This window comes from Poecilia reticulata, linkage group LG4 (assembly GCF_000633615.1).
Source record: "Poecilia reticulata strain Guanapo linkage group LG4, Guppy_female_1.0+MT, whole genome shotgun sequence".
In the NCBI taxonomy this organism is placed as follows: Eukaryota; Metazoa; Chordata; class Actinopteri; order Cyprinodontiformes; family Poeciliidae; genus Poecilia; species Poecilia reticulata.
In genome coordinates this window covers 23,828,428-23,855,260 of record NC_024334.1, presented here as the reverse complement: position 1 = coordinate 23,855,260, position 26,833 = coordinate 23,828,428, and the positions used below count along the sequence as shown (strand labels likewise).

Below are 26,833 nucleotides of genomic sequence, written 5' to 3'. Positions count from 1 at the left end.
GAAATATTCTGCTTTTAAAAATGTATGACCCAAGAACACCAGCTTCATATTTTATGGAAAAACCCTTGGAGTCCCATCTTTGAATTTCTGCCACTTCACATATAGCCTGCCACAATCAGAAATAATTTTTTTTTTGTTCCCACTCCTGTTGTTACATCGGCTTAACTTTGTCGCTTAGCCGTTGGCTGCTATGACCCCTTTGGTCCCAGCCACTCTCTTCTTCCTGAGGTCAGAGGTCAGGGTAATGCCCGGCTGCTTATTGGTCCATTCATGGTCTCAGTAAAGTGGAAGCACACAAAGCAGCAGGCTGACCACAGAATGGCACCAACACCCTCAGTCACACACACGAGGCAGGAGATGCTGCCAGGCTGCACTTGTTATGGCTACAGGGGTCGGACCTGGCGATGGGAAAGGTCAGGGTCGGTGGCCCCTCCTGACCCTCTCGGCTTTTGAAAAGTTGCACACATTTCTCTTGAAATGACTACTTTGACGTGAAACTCCTCTCTGTCTTTCGTCAACCTGTCAGAACCACGATAAACGTTGGCAGCGTGTTACCTGGCGCGTGTTTGATAAAGGATTACATAGGTGTGTGGATGCTGACTGAATGAGCTGCTGCTGCTTCAGCTGTAAGATTACCATCCTGCGAGGGCAGGAGTTAAACCTGAAATGGATTAAAGGTGCTATTCTTACCACGCGCTCTTCATTCAGGCTGTTTTAGCTCGTAGCCATTCACCCATTCAGCTGAACTCTCTTGTGAGGTTTGACAGAAAAAAGTGCGAGCGCTTGTCGGCTGAACAGATTACATTTGCTGCGCATGAACTATTCATATCTATGTGGGCACTGGTTGGGTGTGTGTGTGTGTTTGCCTCCGTGCTTGTCTGCGCGTGTACATGTGTTGGACCACCATAAGATTAATTACATGGTTAATTAAACCTAGTAGTTAATTAAATCTGACAACTGTGTCTAATTAATCTAAATGCCATATAATTTCCTACACCTTTCTCCAGAGGTGGGCCAGCTGGATTCCTGCGTGTCAGCTCTTTAATGGCTACGGTTTGACAGCGCTGGTCAATATACGGCTTAATGTGTAGGTCTGACTTCTGCTGTTGTTCACATGTGCTGAGTCCTTCACTGCTTAAAATCAGCCAGCAGAGAAAGAGACACGAAACATGGAAAAATGGGTCAAATTAAAGTTTAGGGGGTTCCCTCACGTTTGCACCCTTTATACAGGAAAGTTCATTTCCGCAGAAAGCTTTATCTGAACTCTGCTGTGAACCGAACGAGCATGCTCCAGGTTGAAAATGCGGGGTCTTGGTTCAATTACTAAAGGAACGCTGATGTGGTTTGCTTATAGGCAGAAAACAAACAAAAAAATAAAAGACTTTCGAGTGAACCAGAGAGGAAATGACATAAAAAGTGATCTTAAAACATTTAAATCCTCGCAGTACCTGGCTCTGCTTCTGAGGAAGCCCAGCTGGGCAGCATACTCTTTTGTTCTCTGCTGCCTTTTTTTATTTTTATTTTTCTGTTTTGCTGCATTTGTCTTTTATTCACAGAGCCACACCACCTCTCTTGATGCTTGCACTGGGCAGCTTCTTGCAATAGCGCCCCGAATTCCCAGCTGTTGTGACTGATTGATGCAAAAGTGCTGTGTGAATGACCCTCAAATCAAACAGTAGTAGGTTGGACTGGACAGAAGTAGTGACGAAGAGGTCCGATTGTATTGTTTTTTTTTTTGTTTTTTTAAAGACTTGAAGTGTGGCTTGACTTTTAGCCTGGTTTCAAGTTCAGGATGTCAGACTAATCAAATGTTCAACACGGAGGGCTAATTTAATCTGTCAAAACTGTTAAGCCTCTGTTTATGTGCTCGATGTTGCAGTTGTTAACACTTTTGTTTCGCAATAGAAAAGTCCAGAGTTTCTGTCCTGGCTGAGGGGTTTGTATGTGGAGTTTGCACGTTTGTTTGGGTTTTCTCTGGGTTTGCCCTGCTTCCTCCCACAACTCAAAACCAAGCATTTTAGTTTAACTGACTTGCATCTGACTGTGCAAAACCCTCAGCCACTGACCACTAACAAACTGAAACCAGCTTATTGAAACCTCGCAAGGATTAAACGGGTTTCATGAATAAATAGACATCATAATTTCATTAACATGAGAAAACATGTTGAGTTTAACATTAATTGTATAATGTGCATCGCAAAGTAACCTTAAAAGAGGGGCTGGACATCAGAAAGAAAGAGTTAAGTCATGTTTCCTTTGGCTTTCAGCTGATTCTTGGTGTTCAACTTCATCTGAAGTAAGATCCCAGAGGGTGTGGCAGAGCTCCCGCTGATGGCTAAAAAGAGAAGGTGAAGGTGTGAGCGAGAATTCATGCTTTCTGTAAGTGTGTGTCTGTGCGACAGGAAGAGACGAAGAGCGCGTCAGGGTCGCAGTGTGTGAATCCTCGGGGTAATGAGGGGTCTGTCGGTCTCTGATTAACTTCGGCTCCCTCGCTCCCCGCAGATAGTTGGCCTGATCGAGTCTCCATCGCGGCCCCTTGCTGATAACGGATCCCTCGTTCCCCTGAGTCCGCCCGGATTACAGAGTGAAAAACAACACAGCTCCCAGGAGCTGCACACGCTTCACTCTGCGTGCCGCTTGACGAGGACGGCGAAAGGAGAACGTGTGAAGGATAGACCAGGACACATCTTTTAGAAGTAATCTGTTGTCTTCTCTGGGATATCTGCACTGAGATGACAATGAGAAAAATATGAGCAAAGTACCGTAAATTGAAATTTAGATCCCCGGTTTCCCTAAAGCTAATTTGGTTGCCAGGAAACGCAAAGCGAGTGCGACGGTCTTAGTTAGAGATCTGGATTATCGCTTCTCGGTTCGGCTTGATTTGTAGCCACGTCTCACGTCGTTCGCCGACAGCAGTGGTGGAGACTCGATCCCAGACTTTTGAGTTTGGGGAGAGATACTGAAAAATAACGTGCTAATCCCCAGATCTGGGAGACTGGTTGACAGCTAATCCAGGGGGAGTGTGGTGGAATTGGATCTCTGGACGCAGTCCCAGAACTGGAGCCCTTTGCCTGTCTGGGTAGCTGGTGGGCTTCACCTTTAAATCGGGAATTTTCTGTTTATCACTTTACAGGTTGCATGTAAACACTCCCACATGCAGCAAGGCTTATGTGCATAACACACACCCACACTCTTATGCAAATGAATGCACACACTCAAACCGAGTGAGGTAGTGCATGATAAAGAGCCTGAAGTCTTGCAAAGAAATCTTTTCCTCTCTTAATTGTTCTGATTTGTATTTCAGCCTTCCTCTTCACATTGCCTTTTAATCATGTTTATTTCCTAAAAGAGATTGGCACATCTTGCAGTCCTCTTTCTCTTTGGGAATTTGGACGATCCTCAAAAGAGCGCTTTGTTGAGGAAATGTGTTTGATTATAAGAGCATGTCTTTTGTAATGCAATATGAGTGATTAAAGCACGCAGGCTTTGTGATGAAGAAGGCAAACATGTTTACGGACGGACAGGAACTCCCGTCTGCGCACGCACACCCGTGGCGCGTAAAGAAGGAGCCTCTTGTCTTGCGCTCGGCTGGCGTGTGCGCGCGCACACGCTCTCGCGGTCTGGGACAAACCGAGTCTTTCAGGAAACGTCACGCTCGGCCTCGCTGCAGACTTTTTTGCTTCGCCCCAGCTGGGGGTCGCGACCCCAAACATCTGCGGCTCTCGCAAGACTGGGTTCTCGCAAGACACTCCGCCGCCTGCGGAGTGTCACAGATTTAGTGCCACAAATGCGTCACACCACTTCACCGACTCCGGCGGGCTTCTGGTCGACTGATGAAGATGATGATAGCTGGCAGAAAAGTCAGGAGAAAATCAAAAAAGCATTTTGTGTGTAGAGAGAAGAGTTATTTGTTTTACTTGATTTTTTTCCCATATTTTTATTATGACAATCAAGTTTAAGGGGAAAAATAGACAATTTACTTCAAGAGATTTACTTATAGTATTTTTCCAGTTATAAAAAACGGCCTTCATGGTTATTGAAAGGTGAAAATCAGATTTTTTTTTTTTACTTATAAATTGCTCAGTATGTTTCACAATGAATCTACATTGGTTTGATTATGGTGTGAGTTATTGGTTTATTGACCACATTAAATATTGAGTTTCAGATTTTATTTGTTTCCTGGATATCTTGAAATGCACTGATGGTGCTGAGGCGTCTCTACGTTAGAGTCTTTTGGCTTTCTTGTTTAATTGCAGACCTTTTTTATTAATGATTTAGGGGTTTGTTTTGCTTTTTATTTTGTTTTAATAGGGAACTCCAACTCTGGCGTGGAAATGCAAACTAGCCAGCAGTCAGCAGCCTTGTATCCAGGTCAAAGGTTAATTAAAACACTGATTATATGCTTTCTCTGAAATAATAAATGTAAACAACTGAATTCAGACTTTCTTTCTGAGAACTGAAACTTAAAAATAAACTTTGCGTTATTCCAACATCTAAACTGACGAATGACGTGATTCTGAATCCAGAATTAAAAGAAAGTCTTGTTTACGTGTAAATGCATATTCACCTAACCTTTATCAGATTTTAACAAAACTCTCAAAACAAATTGCATCCAAACACAGCAGTGATGCGTTTGCAGACATGTAAAAGTCCCAGTTTTCAATTTTAGTGGCTTTGACAGTCAGGAAAAAATAAGGTTTTTAGTATTTGACCTGCCTGTTAAATAGGTGGATTTAATCATTCAGTCACTTGCTGAGTGGTTGGTGCTGCATTAACTTACTAACTTTATCAAGTGAGTAATGGATCTGAGAGTAACAAAGCACTCAACACACCTGTTGCTGTGCAGTCAGTCCTTTTCTGGAAGTTTATCTATCAGAATCAAAATTAAGTCAAACATAAATTCTGTGAATAAAACTAAAACTTCTAATGTTACAATTTGAACAAATGGCATTAGATCATAAATATTTTTATGAATACTGTCATACTCTGAAAGTGTGAAATTATCATAGTGTGAGAATCTCCTACTGAAATGTGTTTGTCTTCATGGCTGCATGAAGATTATACTGTATTAAATACTAAGTAAGTTTACTTTTAAATGTTTACATTTACTGTAAATGTTTGTACTGAAACAAAAAGGATCCAAAAAGTGATGAACTATGACCAGTACAACATTTTAAACAAAACCTGATCATTGTTCTCCTTTTATTACAAATTATCCTCGTCAGGTATTTTAGTATTTTACCAGTTCCACTTTTAGTTTTAGTTTTACATTGGAAGAAATTAAGGTTTTCTAATTTTAGAAAACACTAAAACCACTAAAACCTTACAGAAAACCTTACATTTCACAACACAACAGAAACACAAGTCAAGCTTTTTAACTAGAGGAGTGTTTGGCATGTGGTCAAAGTAGTTGGTGATACTTGTCCTGTTAGCGTTTCGGCTCCTGATCGATTAGTCCACATGAATAGATACGGAGGAAGAAGTGCACTAAGCTGAGCTGCTGAGCTCAGAGTGGCGGTCTGCGGATGGATGGAGATGCTCTGCTGGCTGTTGCTGGGGGACTCTTTGAGAGGGTTAAACATTTGTTCGGCTCAACCACAGTAACAGGTGGCAGGAGGGGAGGAGCCGCGCTCTGTAAACAACCGCTGATGGCCGAGCTTTTGTCTGGACTGTTCTGTGTGCTTTCCATCACTGCCGCTTGCTGTGTTGCTGCACCAGGTGCTCACTTTCAACCGCTTTCCTTTTCTTTTTTCTTTTTCCTTTATCAGTCTTTGCTCTTCTTTCAAAGGCACAATTTTACTCATCCTACACCATCTTGCCCCGCTTCAGTTTCTCTCAGGTCTTTTTCTCCATCCCTCCTCCAGACCTCTCCTGCTGCTCTTTCTCTCTTTTCTTCTCTGCTCCACGTTCTCTTTCTTGGAGGAGATTGATTGGCTAATCTGGCTGGATGCCAGCGGTACCCGCTTCTTCGCTCGAGGGAAGGAGTGAAGCGGCATGACGACATGCAGGAATAATAATAACACCCATACTGCAGGAGGAGCGGGTATAGACAGAGGATGCAACCTGGACTCGGCTTGTTTTGATATCTTCTTCATACAGATTCTCCCGGTTATTTCCAGATTTAGACCTTAACGTTGAGTCCTACTCTGTCCGTCCTCTGACCATCCCCGGCGCCACCTCTCCTCCTCCATTCACGCCTGTTTTGTCTTTTAATATCAAACAGCACGTGGAGTGCAGGCAGCAGGCTGAGCGAGAGGACGCTGCCTTTGTGCGGCGTTGTTTACCGTTGTTACAGCCTAAATGAAAAAGGCCAGTCGGCTCCTGTGTCTGTGTGTATGCCTTCCTCTATCTGAGGGAGGCAACAAAGCCTGAAAATGCTGCCCTCAAGCTGTGTCTGTGTGTGGAGGTCTAGAAGTGACAGAAGCACGAGATCAAATATTGTTTATGGTTGCCTCCCTTGCAGGTTCATTCTGTGCAGGCTTGCGCTGAGCTGCGGTTTAGCATTTGATCTCAACTCTGTAAGGACAAGCTGCTGGATCTCTGTTTGACAGAAACAGACATGGAGACGGACACATGAAGACAGATAAATGACACAGGGTGATACAGCGCAGACGCATGCACACACACACGCACACGCACACACACACACACACACACACACACACATACACACACACACACACACACACACACACACACACACAAAATAAAAAAAGGATTTGAAGATGTAACAACGCTCAGGTGGAGACAAGTGTCCGAAGACACCGGGAACCCCTTATGAAGTCTGCGTTTTTCCTACTTTATCTGACTTTTGGTGTTAGCCTCCTGCATGCTGTCCTGCTAGTCAGACCGGGCGTAAATGTCATCAACCCAGATATTGTGGAGGCTGAGCCCTGAAGACTTTACATCCATCCAGTCCCATTTAATTTCCCTAACCCAGTTATCCGTTAATGCCCATGAACACTTTGAACCAATGCTGCTTTCTGTGCCAACTCATTTGACTACCATTTCTACTCCACTTTGCTAATTTCAGGAAATAAAATGAGCTTCAATAATTAAAAAAATAAAAAAATGGTTTACATTTATCACATCTTTGTCAACTGTGATTATACAACACTCTAACCTGCACAAATGCCACAAAATTGACTCCACTTTTAAGGCTTTTTTCTGCTTCTCCCCTTCAACTTTTGTCCTCAAATTATGGAGAATTGCACAGTTTCACAGAGTAAATCTCTTTTCAGTGAATCGACTTTTTTGCGCCTATGAAGCTCTGCGTCTTTTCTCCTCGCTGAGGAAAAAAAAAAAAGGAGGCTTGCAACTCTCTATTACTGCCATTCCTCATTAGATCTAAAGCTGTGATGATAGTTAGAGGGATTGTCAGTCAAAGCCAAGGAAGCAGAAACTATCTTTAAACATACTCTCCTGTAGGTTAACACCCACAGACAGATCAGAGGCCATTTCCTTCTTTTACATCAGGTTCCTAAATTAAGACAGCTCAGCCTGGAGCTCATATATAGCTGTATGAGTTTATATGTATAGATAGATATATGTTCAAGACTATTTAGATGTATATGAGAAATATTTGATTTCTTAACAGAAGTTTGACTGCTAGATTTTCAGCAGATCTATAAGTGCTCTTTACTCACACAATTTAAAAAACTGTATGAGTACAACAACCATTTGTTTTTGTTCTTTTACAGTAGAGATACTTTTGTTTTCCAAAGTCATTGCAGGAGAAATATATGCTTTTCTATGACTTGTTGAATACGGAGCAAAATTCGATCGTGTTCACACTTGTACAGTGGAGTGAAACACAAACTATTTCAATACTTTATGGCTGGAAACAGATACAGCTTGTTTGATGAACATTTCCATACTTCCACCTTTTAATTCAAAACGTCACATGCAGGAATGAGTTGTGGGTAATACACTTCGCCTAAGTCCGCTTGGATGTGGACGTAGCTGAAGTTTGGATGAAGGGTACAAAGGGGGCAAAAGACCACCAAGGAATTGGGACACGCTAGGCTCTCGTATCCTTCAGCGGATTCGTGCATTTAAGGTCACAAAGGTGAAAGTGCAAGTATTGGGACAGAGCTTTTCAGTCTCTGCCAAACAACTGGCTGCCCAGAACATCTAAAATCTCTTCTTGACGTACACGAGTGTAAGTGTTCACCCTCGCAGGGAACTTGAGGAGTAACAGTGTCGGGTTGTCTTCAATCCCCTCTGCTGCCTCAGTCCTTTAACAAAACAAACAGAGGCAGCGAGAGGGACCTAAGTCGACAACTTGAGTTGGTTTGTGGAGGAAGCTATCTTTTAGAGAGAATATCTGACCATAAACACATGTGTAGCAGGAAAAGAAGTGCTTTCATTGAAAGCAGTTCTCGCTAACCAAAATGGCCAGATGCAAATTTTAAGCATCTTTAGCTGATTTAAGAAGTTCTATTCATCTCGTGCTACCATAAGAACATTGAGCGTGGTAGGAGGTTTCCACAGCTGTAATTTAGTCTAAAACAAGTTCCTCTACTGACTAAATTGACTCTTCCAACTCATTGAAGCTGTGCAAATTAAGAAACCAGAGTAATGAAAGTATTCCTTGAAAATCACAGGAGCAACTTAAATAACTCTTCGGCGCCCGTCTTTTTTCTTTTCTTGGTCCACTTTTACTTTGCTCCTGCCCCTCTGTCAAACTCTGCTTGGCCTTGCTCCTCAGGCTCGGTCTGTCTTTGTAACAGTGGGCAGGCTTGTTGTTGGCAGACGCTGCAGCCTGGCGCTGTGTGTCCCTGGCACTCAGCATGTGTCTGTGTGTGAGAGCGTCTTCTGTCTGCCACTGCTCTGCCAGTCCACCAGTCTCAAGTACCAGCTGGGCACCCAAACTCACGACCAAAATAAACTGGCTACCCCGAGCTTTTCAGTTCAAGTGCTGTGTAGGAGTGCATCTTCGAGCGTCGGTGCACATGTACATGTTTCAGTGTGTGTGTGTGCGTGTGTGTGCAGAAAGCTAGTTGGACCCTTTCCTTTAGTGTCATTGGACCAATCTGTGACACAAGCACAGGCTTTCCTCAGATGAACCGAGATGCTCTTGTGCCTAAACTTTGCATTACAGTGGGGTCCTCCCTGCTTGGATTAAACTAAAACAATTACAAAGCCTTATTTGCAATTTAAATTCTGCTAAATGCAGACTTAATCCTCTGATTTTCTAAAGGCAGCTATGCTGAGAGGCAGAGTAAATGTGTGAAAGAGATCCATTTGAAGCCTCTGTTGGGGTTTCTGTTGCTAAAATAACACTTATAAGTTTCAGAGGAGGGGTGGGGGTAATTATTTGGCTTTGAGCAAGTTGGATTATATATTTGGAGGACAGTTTCTGTTTAAAGCTCGACTTTTTTTCTTTTTTTTTTGCAATGACGGCATGAAGGCAGCAAATCAGCAGGGAAGATTTAGATTTTTTTTTTTTCACCATTTGTGCAGAAAAAGATCCCAACCCTAGAAACATTTACATTAATGTCATTTCCATATGTGCACTTTTACATATTCACACATGTGTGCTTTAAGGTGCATGGGCCACCGAGAGCGTGTTTTACTGCCGCCCTGGGCATATTTACAGACAGCGACTTTAATGCAGCGTAATGATTATTTTTATTCCAGGTACTTTGGCAGCGCGCTCGCTATGAAAGAAATGACTCCCCATTGGTGCACTGATTACCTCTGCGACGGCCGCCACACCTGGCTCCTTTAGTTCTCCAAACTACTTACGATTATAACCTCAGTCCCCCCCACCACTTTCATCACCACGCCTGTTCCTTAGTCTTAGTACACTTAGCATCCGTCTGTAGGCTGCGCCTTCGTCTTTGCCTCCTAATGTCAAAACACTCATCACACTCTCAAGCAGTGCACTTTTTTTGGTGTACATACGCACACATACATATGTAGCTAAATATGTAACTCCAAATTAAATATTTACTATGTTAACTAAATATTTAGTTAAAGTAACCAGCTTAGTTCCAGAGTAAACTGGGCTTCCAACTGGAATGTGTTGTAGAAGGGACAACACCTCCAAATTGCGCATATACTCATAGAAGTAAGAAGCGCGTTTATCAGGTTGTAGCTGTTAAAAATAAATCCTTACATTATATTTAAGAATAAGGAGGGAACAATGTCAGACAGAAATAAAAGAAGGAAGGAAAATCAATTTATGGGGGTTACAGTGTGATTTTACAATCGTCTCAGAATAACAACAGTCCTTGGTGTGATCAGCAGTGTTGAACATATTCAAAATATTAAGTGTTGGTATTAAGAAAATTAAGAGTTACTCATGATAAAAGAGTTTAAGCAGTCAGTACGTTGTCCAACTTCACTTAACGTTACAATTTAAATCTGATTTTCCCTCCAGTCTGAACCACTGAAACGAGGCAGGATGGATCGATGCCTTCATGTTGTTTACAACAAATTCTGGCCCTACCATCTCAATGCTGCTGCTAAAACGGAGACTCGTCGGTTCAGGCAGTTTTTATAATTTGCTACTGTTCAACTTCAGTGAGTCAGTGCGGATTGCCTCCCTCTCCTGTTCTAGGAGCGACACCTGGTGCTGCCTTCTGCCGCCGTTGTCCGTCTGCTCACGGTTCGACGTGTTCAGCAGTCACTGATGGTATTCTGCTTACCTTGGTTGTGATGGGTGGGTTGTTTGAGCTTCCGGCGCCTTTCCATCGTCCTCTGACGTCGACGAGGCATTTCCACTCACACAGCTGCTGCTCTCTGACTGTTTTCTCTTGGACGATTCTCTTCAAACAAGTCAGTGTCAGAGCTAAGATCTGCAGCTAAGATCTCAAAAGGCTTTCACGGAGGGATGAGGTCCTGACTTCTGAGAAGATTTGTTGAGACTTGGTGGATGCAAATACTAGAAAGTCCGAAACATGGGTTTGTTTATTAGCTTTATTCAAACTAAATCATGAATTACTTCAAAATAGACTAAATGTTTATTTTCATTCCTAAATGGTAAACCTCAGACTGCCGCCTCGTTGCAGGAACTGCACTGTTTTGTTTATATTGGTTGAGATGAATGAGGCTTCCCTAAATATCAGTATATCACTGACCTGTAGGAATGGAACGATATTACAATACTGTACATAGCCGCAGAGAAGGAACAGAAAAAAGAAAGTTAGACAACAGAATAAAGCAGTAAAGGTCAGGTTCTAATTACTTTTTGTCTCTTCTGTGCTCAGATTACAATGGCACGTCAACACCTTTTTTGTTTTCCATTTTCCTGTCTATGATTACAAGATCAAGCCATCCTCCTTTGTTTAAGACTCTTGATCTCCCTCATTTGTCTTGTTCTAGCTTCAAGAGTTTGTTCTTTCTTGCTCCGGTTCACATGTAGAAGAACCGGAGCTGTTAAACAACATTATTACCACAGAGCTGCTGCTATTTTGAGCTTTCTGTACTTGACTTGAATTTGGGCTTTTAGATTTACTGTGATATATATTTAATGCTACTCTGTCATAATTCCTCAATTTTAAAGTCTTCCATATTACTCAATATTTATTGGACCGATTTTGGAGGGCTCATTTCAGTCACTCCTTGCGGTGCATGAGCTTATGTTCCACTCATGACTGAAAATGCATAAAACAAGAAACCTAAATGTCTCAGCATTCCTTCTTAGCCTTGACACAACATCTTTATCGGCGAGTTACTTGTAGAAATAACAATGGCAGCTTCCATAACACTTGATGCATCACTTTAATAAATGGTTTGTAAAGCCCCCCCTTTAGGTTTTGTCTTGTCAAACTCATTATGGCTCAACACTGTGGAGATAAATTCCTGTTTAAAGATAATAATAGCAGATCTCTTAGTGTTTTGGAACCTGGTCCATTTTTTAAAGCAACAAAGCCGATGGCCAGCCAAAACATTTTAAGCTGAGTACATAAGTCATGCAGCCTTAAATGGCCATCTCGGATTGTTCCCACAGTTTTAAAGCTGTTTGTGAAAAGCTGCTGATGGCCCAGACAGCGGGCAGATGTGGATGAGCTGGGTTTCATGGTAAAAGTTACATAACAATGGAAATGGGTTGTTGTTTGTGCCTGTTTGATGTGCACACGCTCATTTTACAGCTCAAAGACGGTGAAACGCCTCGATGAACTCATGTAGCAACCTTACAACGACAAACTTAAATGCATTTTATTGTGATTTTATGTGAAGGCTCGACCGTCGTAGGCAAAACTTATCAGCATTTCCTTTTGTGGATATTAGCTTTGCAAAATCAGAAAGCTCAAGCTCACTCAGACTGAATGAAGAGAATTTGTGAACATTCTTTTTTTTTTTTACCTCTTGTTTTCAATTACATTTAAGTCTGGATGCTGACTGGGCCGGTCCAACACCTACATATGGTCCAAACTATTCCACTGTACCACCACTGGCCACAGGTTTAGAGTTTCCTGCTGGAATGTGAACCTTTGTTTCGATCCCAAGTCTTTGAAAGCCTCTGACAGGTTTTGTTCCTATATTACTTTCAACCATTGTGAGGATATTTCATTTTCGCATGCTTTTTTATTTTTATCCATTCTGATTGGCTTCTTGGTCTTTTGTTGGAGAAAAGTATCCAGCACGAACATTGTGTGTTCAATTTTGTATCTGATCAGAGTAATCTGCCTTTCTTCCAAGATTGTTTTTCCTCTCTCCTCTCTTCCACAAAGGTTAGATTTCTTTCAGTGCATCATTAATAAGTGTCCTGTTGTTGACAGATTCTCTAACCTGACCTGTGGATCTCTGCAGCTCCTCCAGAATTGCCATTGACCTCCTGGCTGGTTCTCATAATTAATTGTCTCATTGCACAGCCTGTCAGTTTTGGAGTATTCTTATAATTTTTGAATGGAGGAAGGTAGACTATTTACTTAGACAGTCAATCTCACTGGATTTAATTTAGGGGTATTAGAGTAAAAGGAAAAGAATACAACTGCACTAAATAACTTCTGGTCCAGATTTCCCACAGCCAAAACCGTTTGGAGATAATGATTTGCTCCTTAGAAAATTGATATGAGTGTATCTCTGTGTGGATTTGATGCGTTCCGCCGAATGAGCTGTGCAGCCGCAGTTGGACGGCCTGGAGGTCAGCGCATGGGCGTGCAGGCTGCCCTGCTGCCGTTTGGGGTTAATAACTCTGAGAGGACTGAAAAATCACAAAAATCCACCTCGTGTACTTAGCAACAACTGCACTGCGTGAACTTCCAACCTTGACTCGTCTGTCTGGATGTAAGCCCCTCATATCAGTTATTTATATCTGTTATGATTAAGTTCAGTGGATAAATAGGGCAGCACATCTGCCTCGTTGTTGACTGGATGTTTGAAGTTGTTGCTCTAGCTTTGTTTTGCCTGTCCACTGGGCTGCACGGTCTGTATGCAAAATCCCGATTTTTAAAAAAGCCAGACGGTTTGTTAACGCACTACGTGTGCCGGTCCCTTCATGTGTCCCGTCCAACCGAGCCTGATCACATCTTCAGTGTGAAAATTGACATTTGGAATAGAGATGGACTACGGCGGACTGCTCTGCACTCTGTTGCCTCCTGAAAAGGTCAGCTCGCTCTGAAGGATTGTGTGCTTCCAGCCGTCGCTCGGCGAGTTACAGAGAAACAGGAGGCTTCGGCTGTTCGCTTCGTGTTTTTCTTGTTACGCCGCTTTGTGTTGTTTTGGCCGATCACCCAGGGTGTCCGTTTCCCCATGAGAAAAGCAGCCGCTGGACCCAACCAAGCCGCTCTCCTCTTTTGCCGAACGGTTCTGCTGGATGCTGTAATCTCTTCAGTGCATGGCCAGATTACTGTCTGCTCCATATTGTCTGGTGGCAGGCCTCGGGATCGACGGGGGAGGGAGGCTCCGCTCTGATCTGCTGCTACATGAGGAAGATTACCTTTTTATTAATGTATCCATCTGGACATGAGCTGTGTTTGGTTGTTTGCTGCCTCCGTTTTCAGAAGGAACTATAAAAAATCTTGTAAGATTTAACTCTGGGTAGATCCAAGCTGAGATAAGGCGTATGTGTTATATCCAAAGAGCGGTCAATCAGAGGGCAGAGTCACGCAGTGGGCTGCTGAGATGATGCTCGTGTTTTAGTGTGGAATTATTTCTCTAACACAATAAATTGTCGTGTAATTTTGTCGGAAGTTATTTTTGAGAATGGGATGATTTCCAATAAAGAAATTTCAGTATTTATTGGGCCTGACACCCCCACACCCCCCACACACACCTCCACACACGCGCACACACACTCCCACCCACCCTTCCGTGCGTCTTCCTCTCCGTCTCCTTCTGTCTCCTGTGCTCTCCATGCAGAAATGATTTCCATTCCTGCTGAATTAATGAGGTTCTGCTGAACTGAAAAAAGGCAAGGGAAATGTGTACACACACACACACACACGCAAGCAAAGGCACATAAAGAGGGAAACTCTCTCTCTCTCTCCCTCTCTCTCTCTCTCTCTCTCTCTCTCTCTCTTTCTCTCTCTCTCGCACATGCACACACACGCAAGCAAAGGCACATAAAGAGGGAAACTCTCTCTCTCTCTCGCACACGCACACACACGCAAGCAAAGGCATGTAAAGATGGAAACTCTCTCTCTCTCTCTCTCTCTCTCTGTCTCTCACACGCACACACACACACACACACAGGCTGCATGTCCACAGCCTTGTTTCAGTCTGCATTCACACTCACTGAAGCTTGGCCACTTTTTCTCTGTTTCAAAGCACGAACACTGTGTTGTTTTGTTTTAATGTAACTTTCTAGTAATGAGGATTGGAAGGAGCTGGACCAGAATCTGAGCTGAATCTATCACATCGTCACACCGCTGCATGTCTGCATTATGTATGACTTGTAGGGATGCACAGCTATAAGTACTTAACGCTGCAGCATTTCCTTTGTACACGTTTGATAATGTGGGTATGTAATGTGATCTGTGGCAGGCTGCAAGAGATTATTTTGCGACATGTTGGAAAAAAATCTACAGAGATTCAAAACAAAGCACCACGGCTACTGAATTTACCCTGGTTTGACCCAAATGTGGCAGCATTTACCTGGTAACGGTATTTTATCTCATGCTATATGCAGACACTCTGTGTGCCATGATAAAGACTCACTCACTGCGGCATGCCGAATGCTTGGAGTGGTTCAGCCGGTTGGGTCGGTCGTTTTCCGATTTCCTGATCGAATCAATCACTCGGGGCACTAATGGACTCATTGATGCAACCTCAATGTCAGCCCCAGACAATTCATTGATTTGATATCTTTTTATAGTTTTTTTTGTTGTTTTGCTTTACATTATTATTTCTAGATATTATGATATCCGATTTTCTATCGACTTAATCTAATGTCATCAATATCAGGGAGTGAGCTTCCTTTCATAAACTACGGCTCCAACTAAACTCTGAGTTGACTCAACCTTAATGGATCGACTATTTGAAGTGTTGTTAAAACTTTTCTGGCAGCATTTCAGTAAAGACAAAAATATTTAAGTTGATATTAATGGCAGTGAAGTTAAGCTCTACTAATGTTTTTACACTTTAAAGTATAGTTTTAATATATTTTTGCTCAGAATACCAAATCAGGGGTCGGCAGCATCATGGTTTGGGTGTTTTGTGGTAGGAAGGACTATTTTCACTTCAGAAAGTCTTGAGGAAAAACATTAAATGGAAAATATTGAAGGAACAACTTAAGACATCAACCAGGAAGTTTAAGCTTGATCTTAAATGAGTCGACCAAACGGACATCAACTTGAACATACCACCAGATTAGTTAGAAAATAGCTAAAGACACAATGTAGATCTGCATTGTGAAGTGTAGATCTATGTTCTATAGAAAATGCGTGGACAGACATGCAAATGTACTCAGTTAAACCTGTTCGACCCCAGCATATTTTGAAATAATGTAATAAAGAAAACTGCCTGACAAAAGGTTTAGGTGTTTATTTATAATATCCAGTGATACACTAACCAGTTCTAAAGTATTTAGGTGAGAAAAGGCCTAGAGTTGAGCTAAATCTGCACCATTTTTTTTCTTTTACTGAATGTTTGATCCTTTGTTTGTTTTATTCTGTATTTCCAGGACACATGTAGAGTGAAGGGAGTTTTTTCAGACAAATTATTTGATTTGTAATGTTATTCCCCGCAAATAGTTGTCCTAGTAACACCCATCTTGATTATGCAGCATGTTTTAAGCTAAAGTCAGGGTTTGCGAATGGTCTTTATGCTTCCAATCTCTCACCTGTATTGATAAATGGAGCTCCAAACAGTGTTTATAGCTTCAGCACAAGTGTATAGAACCGGTGCTAAGCAAGTAATTGGGCAAACTGGAACCTGTTTGGTGGAAAAGTCCCTTCTGAAGCTCAAATAAATCCACATGTGGCTTTTCAGAGTTGCACAACCATAAAGGCATACTCACTGACATAAATCAGTCACCAGGGCTGGCCCCAGCCGCCATGGAAACACTCCAATGTGTGTATTAAACATTACAGCACTTTGGGATTGTTGATGTTCTCCACTTTATGCTCTTGAATACACAGAACCCCATTCAGAGGTTGGGTGTCTCCCTCTCGTGAATCAACCTCCACTAGGTGATCCTCATTTTCATTGACTGAAAAGCTCTGTGTAAAGAGCCCAACAAACGCTCGGCGCCTGAAAACCGACGACGGCCGGCTCGAGTCGGCCTTGTTCATTATGAACACAGACAGTTGCAATAGGCACATGAAGAAGGATGCAGTCAAAGGCATGTAATTGCGGTGCGTGCAGCTGTTGTTATTCGCCAGCCTGCGCGCTTCTCCGAGGCTCCGTCAAGAATCATCTGAACAAAGACGAGTAGAAAGCGCCGGGAGATTTTTGGTCAGATTCCTTCGCTTTGAGCTGATCTTTGCTTTATTGTGGAGTCTTCAGGTGTGCCACAGACACATAAACATAAAATCCGACTGTATGCTGGGGTGTTTTTCTTCCGGTAATGGTTCTTTTTCCACATTTTTTTTTTTTTTTTGCTTTTCTTCTTCATTAAATGCACATGATCATACACATTCATCTCAGAACTCTGCACGAGCAACTGTTCCTCTCTTCGCTCGCTGCTATCTCGGTGACTTTCTTCCCCATTTATCATCAGACAAGCTTAAAAAAAAAAAAAAACAGTTCCTATGTTTTCTTTTTTTATGTTCCCTTTCCTTTACTTGGTCATTTTTTTGTCGCCCTCTTTCTGTTCTGATCCTAGGCAACCAGTCAGCAGTCAATAATCTGTTAAATAGCATTGATCTCCACCATTTAGTTTCCTGGCCGGCTACTTAGGTTGTAAAGCTGATCAATGGCTCTGAATGGGAACCACCAAGATAGACGATTGACTGCTGCGACGCGCTCTGCAATCATATCATTTGTCTTCATTTGCTGTTCAATTATTTGTGGTAATGGCTGCTGTCAAAAAAACGGCCGCATGCTGGTCTTGCAATGGCACGCCAAGTCTGAGAGTGCCAGCGTGCCACGCTCACCTTCCTCCTTTTGTCTCACCCACGCTGGAGAGACAGGGCGGAAAAGACATTATATAATAAACAGCATGAGGTGGAGCCATATCGCATGTCAGAAGCATCGCATCAGGTTCCTGTGTGCATGTGTGTGTGTGTGTGTGTGTGTGCGTGTGTGTGTGTGTGTGTGCGTGTGTGTGTGTGTGTGTGTGGGTGCGTGCGCGTGCGTGCGGCGTGTGTGTGTGTTAGAGGAGAGAGCACACACACTGACCTCATAGAGTGTGACCTATGAGTGCATACAGATGGTGCCCATGGATGGATGTGTATATGAAGTCTGACCCAGACTGGATTTCCTCTTCCCCAGAGCCCCTTCCTGAATTCATCAATCACCTCTTGTAGGACGCAGCAGTGTGTGCCCTATGCATGTGGTGTGTGTGTACTGAAGCCAGGTGGGGGGGTGTCTTTTCCACTTTTTATAAGTTTTATCAAGCATCTTATAGATTTAAATACAAAGTAAAAAATAAAAAAACAACACAGTTTTCCAAATAAAAACTTAAGTTGCTTGCCTTACAAGTTCCCACTCTTTGTAAGTTTTATGAAGCATCTTATAGGTTTAAATACGAAAAAAAAAAATTGCTGTGAGAAAATTTTTTTTTTCCAAATAAATCCTTTAGTAGCTCGCCTTATAAATTGATTTACGTTGGGTGGCTGTAGTGAGAGCAAATGTTCCCTCCTGTTTTGTTGCAGGTTTTCAAATATTATCAACTAGCTATAGGACAGTGTCAAAAGTCCTTGTTTACTGAAACAACGACTTTCAATTTTACTCTAGTAACAAGTGGAGTTGAGTACTTGAGCAGGAGAAACCACAAATTCAGCATTTCGGAGTAGTGTGTTCTTTTTTGCACAACAATAATAAAAGACAATGACGACCTCAACCTATTTTGAATTCGCTTTTCAGATATTTATTTTTAGGAAAATTAAAAACAAAATCTATTCAATAATTTCATTACTTTGGATGTGATAGAAAAAAGTGCCCAAAATGTTTGCGCCACCATACTGTGACAGATGAAAAAAAAAGTGGATTTTTCTAAAGAAATTGTTCAAGTAATTTTTCAAATTATAAGCTTTTCAAATTGACTTTCCACAAAAGATCTACAATGCAGGTTTTATCAGAAAAAATTAGCAATTTTTTTCATTTGCCCAAATCTACAGTAAATGTTAGTACCCCATAAAGTATCCTTAAATTAAAGGAGAAATTTAGAGTGAGAACCCTGAAAAAGATTGGTAAAGGCGTTGCTCAAACCAATCTGAGCTGTTTCCCTGCATGCGATCAGATCAGACATCGGCCGGCGGATTCACTGCTGGACGCTCACCGACAGCTGGCTGCTGTGGCTCAGTGGGAGGAGTGAAGCGCTGCAGTGTTGGAGATCTGATTTCACATCTCCTGTGTGGGATAAACTGATGTTTCATGCCGATGTCTGTGTATCATAATTGGACAGCTTCCCATCAGACTGATTTGCGTTAACCGGAGGAACAACTGTTTAGCAAAATATTCATCCCAAAACTGCTTTTGGTGTTTTAATATTGTCCATCAGCTTTTTCCTTAAATAATTTCAGTCAGAGGATCCTATTTAGCATGCATTATAAGACGTATCGTTTTCTGTGTTTGTTATGTGTGTGCACCAGATTGGTGGTTAGGATGTAAACAAAGATTTCTTGGAAGAATTTAAATGATAGCAGTAAGTACGTTGAGCACATTGCAAATCAGAGAATCATTGCATGTTACCAGACCTCCAGAGAGAGAGAGACAGATCTCGTTAAACTCCTACATAAATAAATGAATGATAAATTGCATAAATAAAGAAATAAACATAATTAATTATCAAATTATCTGCTGTTTTAACAACTTGCAGATGCTTCCCCCCCCCACACTCTTACTCTTTGAGTTGAGGTTTTATTTGAACATTAAAGAAGCCCCCCTGCTGATTTCCGTCTGCTTTCTACTTTGGGGGGTTTTATGATGCTCCTTCAGAGGAGGAATCCCACTCTCGTTCACATCCATCCACTGTGGCTCATCTGGCACCACTTCCCTCCACCTTTGCTACTGTAACTCTTTCCTAGAGTCTTTCTCCTTTCTTCTCTCTCCTCTACCTCCCTTGGCTTTATTAGGGGTAGTGGTGTCCCCCCCAAACCCCCTCTACTTGTTTGAAGTACCCTGCTCATATATCACAGCCTTTTTTTTTTCTTGCAGGATATCCTCCCTCTTCCTGCCTGTCCCCTCTTTTTCTCCCCCCCATCTCTAGAGTGATTAACCGGGGGGTCAGTTTGGGGGTGGGGGAACCTGTTAACTCTATTTCGTTTCTACACTTTAACACCCAGTGGACCGTCTCTCCCTCACACACACACGCACACACACACACACAGTCTGCAGGCCTTGAGTTTTCCAGCAATAAAATTAAACCTCACTTGTGGTATTCCTCGTTTTTTTTTTTGTTTTTTTGTTTTTCTTTTTAAACTCAGTTGGTTTTGCTGATTAAATTTTGAATGAAAAAGCCAGACATAATGAAACTGGTTAAAAGCATGTTGAGGCCGTTGCGAGAAATAAGAATCGCAGCTCGGTGTGTTTGTGCTGATTATTTTAATTCCGGCTGGCTAAAGTGATCCAACGGTTGCTCCACTTTACACTTTTGTCCTGAAATCCAGCAAATTTACATGAAATTAAGTTTTAACTGGCAGCAGGCAACTCTCTGATTATTGAAACTGTCATATGCACAAATTGACTTGATTATCTTATTTGCATAAAGGTCGTAATTGTAGCTAAACTCGATTAAAAGGATGAGATGCTCATCAGTGAGGCGAATAACTCTTTCTGTCATTGCTTTAATTTTGCACTTGGCCCCCTGTAGCCAGAGCTGATGGCAAAAGATTATTATTGCTTTCATGTGAGAGCAGTCATCCTTTTTAAGTTTACTTTTGTGAAAAGTTTCTTTGTTGGAGGTATTTCATTGCGCAGGTTTTTCTTTTCATGCAAGATGTGTGACAGGGACACATTACCTTTAATAACTAATCTGTATACAATTTCTTACTGTTTTTTTTACGAGCAATTTAGGTTTTATTTAAATATACTTTTTTTTTAAAGCATCCTTGCTTATATTAAAAGGCAATTATCGCTTCAAAGATTTAAACATTGTTTATTTTTCCTAAACCAAAAGGAGAAATAAAAGCAGATTCAGTATGTTTATGGATGGAAGATAGAAACACATCTCAACAACTTTATTAATGCTTAAAATTAAAGCTTAAGTTGTGTTATTACCCATGATAACTTTATGTCAGTGTATTTCTCTTAAATATATGATCAGGTTTGTGTTATAGTTCATCCTTATCAAGACTAAAACTTGATTTCTTCATGCTCCCAGTTCAATACCTAAACACTGGGACGTACGTTAAAGTTTCCACTATGAAATGTTTCTTGTTCTAAGTGCGAGAAAAACATTAAAAAAATTTCTGTGTGAATTAATATTAAGAATTAATGATTCAATCCAAGAAAAAGCTACAACTTACACAGAAACACTGAGCCGTTAGTATTTAACCCAGTTCATTTCCAGCAGCAGCTCTGGTTTAGGTGAGGTGTACCTTCTATGGAAATGAAAACAGAGGGGAGACAAAGTTAACCAGTAGCGGGAAGAAACACCGGCACCTTCGTAGATGGAGAACTTAAACTCCCAAACTGTATAAACCAGCAGTCGATGCTGAATTTAGCTGAAGTCATGATTGATTATCCATCAAATTGCAAAGCCTTTCCATGAAACCAGTTGGCAGGAGGATGTTTAATGTTATTCTAACTTTGTGATAATAGCGCCCGCTGACGTTTGAGCTGTGACAGTTTAATCTATCCCATCATCGCCCTCCGTCGGTCCAACTCCACTGATGAGGTCCAAACATGACGTTCTCCCCTCTAAATGGTCGACAGCAGTGGAAGTCAGGGAGCAGCAGATTCAGGTCAAAGCAAAACAAGGTAAATGATTCAAAGCTGATGAGCCACGAGGGAAGTTAAGACTTTAGCTTGGAAATTCACGCAGACCGAATTTCATCACTGCAACAGTACGAGGGCGTGCTTTGGCGTTGCTTCCTGTTTATTCGCCGCGAACGTCGCCCCGCTGTCCTTCATAGCTCCCTCTTGCAACGCAGTTTATTTGACTCTCATTCGTCCTTATTATCTGTTCCTTTATGCGATTCATTATTCCCGTCGCCTCTTTTCATGCTCCTTCAATGCAGATTCCTCTCTCCACATTTTCCTGTTTCCCTCCTTTTCCTCCTTCTTGTTTTCCTCTCTCCATGCCCTTGTTGTCATTTAGCTACTTCTCCCAGTCCTGCTTCCCCCCCCCCATTCATTCTCGCAGCCCTCCTTGTTTCTCTCCCCTTTTTTCCTCTTACTTTTCTTTGTCTCCATCTTTCTGCCCTTTTTATTCCTCCACCCAGCCCTCCTCCTCTGCATCTCTGCATCCCTCCATCCCTCGCGCTCTTCAGCTCAGGACAAGGAGGTGAAAGCCAAGCGGATTACAGTGGCAGTTTAATCTGGCTGACCCACCAAGGGATTGCTCTCTACTTTGCAGGGAGGTTGCAGGGCTGGAGGGCAACTGGGCTGGGTTTGTGGGTGCACCGAGGGGAGGGGGGCGGGAGGGCACAGGCGGGGGAACAGAACGGTGTTGGGTGGGTGAGAGAGTGGTAGAAAAAGAGGAAAGGTGGAGCAGAGGGGAAAAGGAGGACTGAATGTGAAAAATTTGACTCATTTGTCTGCTGCTGTACTGAAATGCTTTCCAGGACAGCACTGTTTGCATGCACACATGCACACGAATGCATGTGCGTGTGCATGTGTATGTGTGTGTATGTGTGATGCTGCAGAGGTGGGGGGAAGGGCCCTGGTTGTTATTAAGAGATAGAATATTAATGCTACTTTGCCTCTAATTTCTTTCCATCTGTCGTCAAGTTGTCCTCTGCATGCTTGCGTGTGTGTGTGTGAGTGTGTGTGCCAGCTAAAAGATGCTCTTCAGATATTAGCAGACAATTAGTCTGTTCTGTGTTTCAAAGACAAAATACAAAAACGTCCTTGGTGTTTCTCTTTTTTTTCTTCTTCTAAAAGCATCAAAATCTTATTTTACTCCATCGTGTCAATGTCGTTCAGACTCACAAAGCTTTGATTTGTGTTTGGAGGTCTTTATCAGTTTACTGGATTCTGTCATTATTAGCTGTGGGTCATTTTCTTGTGTGTGCGTGTGTGTGTGTGTGAGGGGGGAGGAGGTGCGTGTGTGTTTTAGAAGCTATTTTTAATCTCTTTAAACTTGAACATGAAACACTGGGATACACAATATGGGTGCACATTAGGCATCTGGTTGTGGTTTAGGTTTTGGCTCGTGTGTTTTGTTCTTCTGGGTACGGGTGTGTAGGGTCATCAGTAGTCGGGAAATCTTCGCCTTAAGAAGTAAAACAAACAAGTTCTTTAAAGTATATTAATCTGATAGCACAACGATATTTTTTTAGAGGCATCTGGCCCCGTTAATTTGATAGATCGGGTTACGTTTAGTTAGCGCAAGTTAGTTTGTCTAAAGAATATATAAAATTAATCCCCTCATTTTAGTGACTTTAGATGCTGAACTTATTTTCCTGTTTATCTTAAATCTGTTCGGCAGCCTAAATATCAGTTTTAAATGTTCTTCAACAAGTGTCAGAGAAGTGTTCCTTAGCCAAGTGGTGAGTGTAGCATTTTAATCCATGTTTATAAAATAACTACATTTCTCTCAACTTTGAAGTAAAAGTATTAAAAGAAATGTTTGCAAAATCTGCTGTTTGTTGAATTTAGAATATGATTTTAGAGCCACAGTTTTTGGTTCACCTTTATTTTCTTTTTTTTTTTTAACACTTTAGAAATATCATGCAGCTGACAAGCAGTCTTTGGGTATAAGTTGTTGTCATGTCCGTGTCTTGGAGTCTTAGAAAAACTGAAAGATTAGAGCAGTTGACCACAATGTGTTTTTGCATGTAAAAAAAAAAATCACCATTCAGAATTTTGTCTGATTTCCAATCTTTGGCTTTTAAAACTTTGATCTGCCAAGACAGAGTTAAACCAGTTCAGATTTTTATTTGTATTTTCTAAGACCCCAGGTACGGCTATGATGCAAAGTAATTTCTTTTAAGTTATGGTTATATACAGCATTTTCATAATAACTGAAGGTAACATAGTTACTTAATTGTGCTAAAAAATAGCACTACATGCCTGAAAAATACATAATACCCCCTCTTTAGCTTAAATATGAAGCTTGCACAAAGCAGCATTAAGTTGGTGACCTATCCACACTTTGCCCCTCAGCATCATCTGACCCCGGTCTGGAACTTTATGTGGCTGTTGTTCCCAATCGGGTCCACTTTGTTACAAGACCCCTCACAGCAAACTTTGGAATATAGTAGCAAAGAAATATCACATCCTTGCTTCTATGATATCCAGTTTCAGTATCATGCTGGAAATCGCTGAGATCATAAATGTTTGTAGAAACAGTCTGCATGCAGAGAAGCTGCATTTTGTACACCCATGGTCTGAACTCAATGATCTGGATGAGTGAGTGAATACTTTTGTCTCATGTTTCGATTAAAGCTCTATAATGAATGATATCATTCATTATAGAATGATATCTATATCATTCTATAATGATCCTGCGTTATCTCCTGGGATCCTGTAACACAACAGCTTGAGAGTGTGTCTAAATCTAACGTCTCCATTGTGTCTTCAAAACTTCAGGTCATTAAAGAAAACTGATGTCATATTTACTGTGCTAAAATCTACATATACATACAGAAGTCTTTTTTTTTTTTTTTTGCAAGAATCAGGTTTCAGTATCTTTTCCAATAAAATGACAACATTTTAATTTGAATATTTCAGCACAGTGGGCTTCATCTCACCTGAGTCAATTCCTTAAATCATTAGTTTAACCTTGTAGAACGTCACTGCATGCTGGGGGTGTGATTCAGCCATTTGATTTAGGTGTGTTTGACCAGGCACGCGTCTAAACAGTCTCAGGTCACCGGCCCTCAAGGCCTGGAGTTTGAGTCTCCTGCTGCAGAGGTTTGTTTTGTCTTCTAAATGTGAACGGGCCTTAAAACACTCACCGATCCAGTCAATGCGTCCACTGCAACAAGCCATATGTTTCCTAACAGCTCCACTAATGCACTCCAGGCAGCTATTTTCAATTAATTTATGATGTTTGGACAGCTTGAGACAAAAAGTTTACTCTTTACTCCAACTGGAGCTAATTTTGTTGCCACACCTCACCGACCGAGAGACACAGAGACGCAGAGAGCGATGTAATGTTCCCAGTCAAGGGTATCCGCTTTGATCAAGCAGGATGCTAGTTAAGCAGTTGTTGGAACACAAAGTGTTCACAGTTCAGACATTAAGTGTCTTAACCTGCGCGTCAAGTGGCAGCAGACAAAACGCGCCAGCCGTGGCATATGGAAGCGGCTCTGACGACTCAGTGCCGTTTTAATGTCTTAAATGGCTTCTTGTACAGTGCTGCACGCAGCACGGGGGTCTGAGGCAAGCTGCGTCTGCGGCTCTGTGCGCCTCGACAATGCCTTTCATGTCCCTCATATCAGCCTGCCTTTCATCAGTCCGCCCCCCGCTGGGCTGTTTCAGAGGAGGGGTCCGGTCAGCGAGCCGGATTAGCTTCCGACTGGTGCTTGTCCAGATTCTGATTCTAAAGGGGCTTAAACCGAGCCTGCCTCAGAAAAAAAAAAGAGAGAGGGAAGAGCAGGGGGGAACGGAGGGAGGGGAAGAAAGGGGCTTCTGGGTCGGAGGGCGTGGTGGGAAATGGGGTGACGCTCCTCTTCAGTTGTTTACCTTGCAATTAATGTGCTGGATTGTCCTGTGAAAGAGAAGAGAAAGTCAAGTGTGTGGATGCTTTGCCACCGCTGATGAAGATCAGGAATTTGTGGGATTTATTAGATGTGGGCGACGGCTCAGAGAGCTGGTCAGCACCTTGAATGTTGACGTAGGCGTTTCCTGAGTTTATATTGCAGAGGTCAAGATTAGGAATGGGTGAGACCCCAAAATGATATTGTGCTATCTGATGGAAAGCCGTAATAATAATGACACCTACAGGAATACAGCGATTACATGGAGCATCTCACTGTTATCGAATATGAATAACTGTTTTTTTTTCTACGTGCTTCTATTCATGCTGCGATTATAATTTTTTATTTATTTTTTTTGCTATATGGTGTTTTGCAAAAAAAAAAATGAAATGAAATGAAATAAAATAAAATAAATCGCTGCTGGGTGCAAGGTAAACACTGATATCCTTGGTGATCTTTGGAAATACAGAATTTAACCTTCCAGTTGAGCAGACGGCAAAATCCTGCCAGCTAATAAAGCTGAACTAAATTTTTTTTACACATTGAATAAACAAAGAGCAACAATACAAAACAAACGTTCTCCGAAAAACAAACACGACTGAATAGCTACAATATCCTTGGCCAAACAATGTGAGTAATTTCCATAAACCGCTTGGATATTCTGCTATTGAAAGCTCACCTATCAGTTGCTGCTGTGATGCTTTGTCGAATCATTACTTTTTTTTTAGTTTTTTTCTTACCTCTTATGCATGAGCTTTTGACTCCTTATTGCATGTTTCCAAACATCTGGTTGTTCTCTGCAGGCTCAGGGTTACCTCGCTCCTTTGCTCTGCCACTTCAAACCCCTTCAGTCTTTACCTAAATCCATTTAATCCTCATTCAGAGTAAGCAGTCTGTTGATTTCTGAACTTTTTTTTTGTCTTCTCCACAAATCTGACATTGAAAGAAGAGTGACTAGAATTAAGTCCCACTTCTAAACAACAACAACAACAACAACAAAAAAAACATTAAGAAATCTCATTTGCGGTTTGCCACACATCCAAGATGACGCTCTGGCTAAAATGGGACTAAGACTGATAATTTCAGCTTACATTTCTGAACACACCATTCCGATATTGAAACACGGTGGTGGCATCGTCATGCTGTGGACGATGCTTTACTTCAGCAGGAAACTGGAATCTAAATAGTTTTTTAGTAAATCTTAGTAAGTCTAAAAGAAATACACAACAACCCTGTTTTAACAGCTAAACTCGTGTCAATCTAAATAGAAATTTATATGCTCTCCCCGTTTAGACATTGGAGCTCATCTATGCTTTTACTTCTAGTTTTATATTCTCAGTTGTTCTGTGTTTTTCTGCTAGCTGCTTGTCCTCTGCAGTCAAGCCACAACGGCGTTGTCGTTAAACCTGGAAAAGCTGCACCTCTCAAAATGTAAAAAAGAAAAAAAAATCTCCAGATAAAACAAATAT

General features: G+C 41.8%; 1 protein-coding gene across 3 annotated transcripts in view; it reads left to right on the top strand.

Annotated features, from left to right (window-relative positions):
• The window catches only part of ssbp4 (single stranded DNA binding protein 4), a 107,342-nt gene that overhangs the window by 33,689 nt on the left and 46,820 nt on the right, over window positions 1-26,833 (top strand). Inside the window, exon 1 of one of the 3 annotated variants that reach the window (XM_008407109.2) lies at window positions 21,385-21,477. The exons of the other annotated variants lie outside the window; for them this stretch is intronic. Within the exon in view, the coding sequence (XP_008405331.1) occupies window positions 21,403-21,477 (75 nt within the window). The 5' untranslated portion in view covers window positions 21,385-21,402. Of the gene's footprint in view, window positions 1-21,384; window positions 21,478-26,833 lie in introns of those variants that run through there. 3 annotated transcript variants of the gene reach the window in all.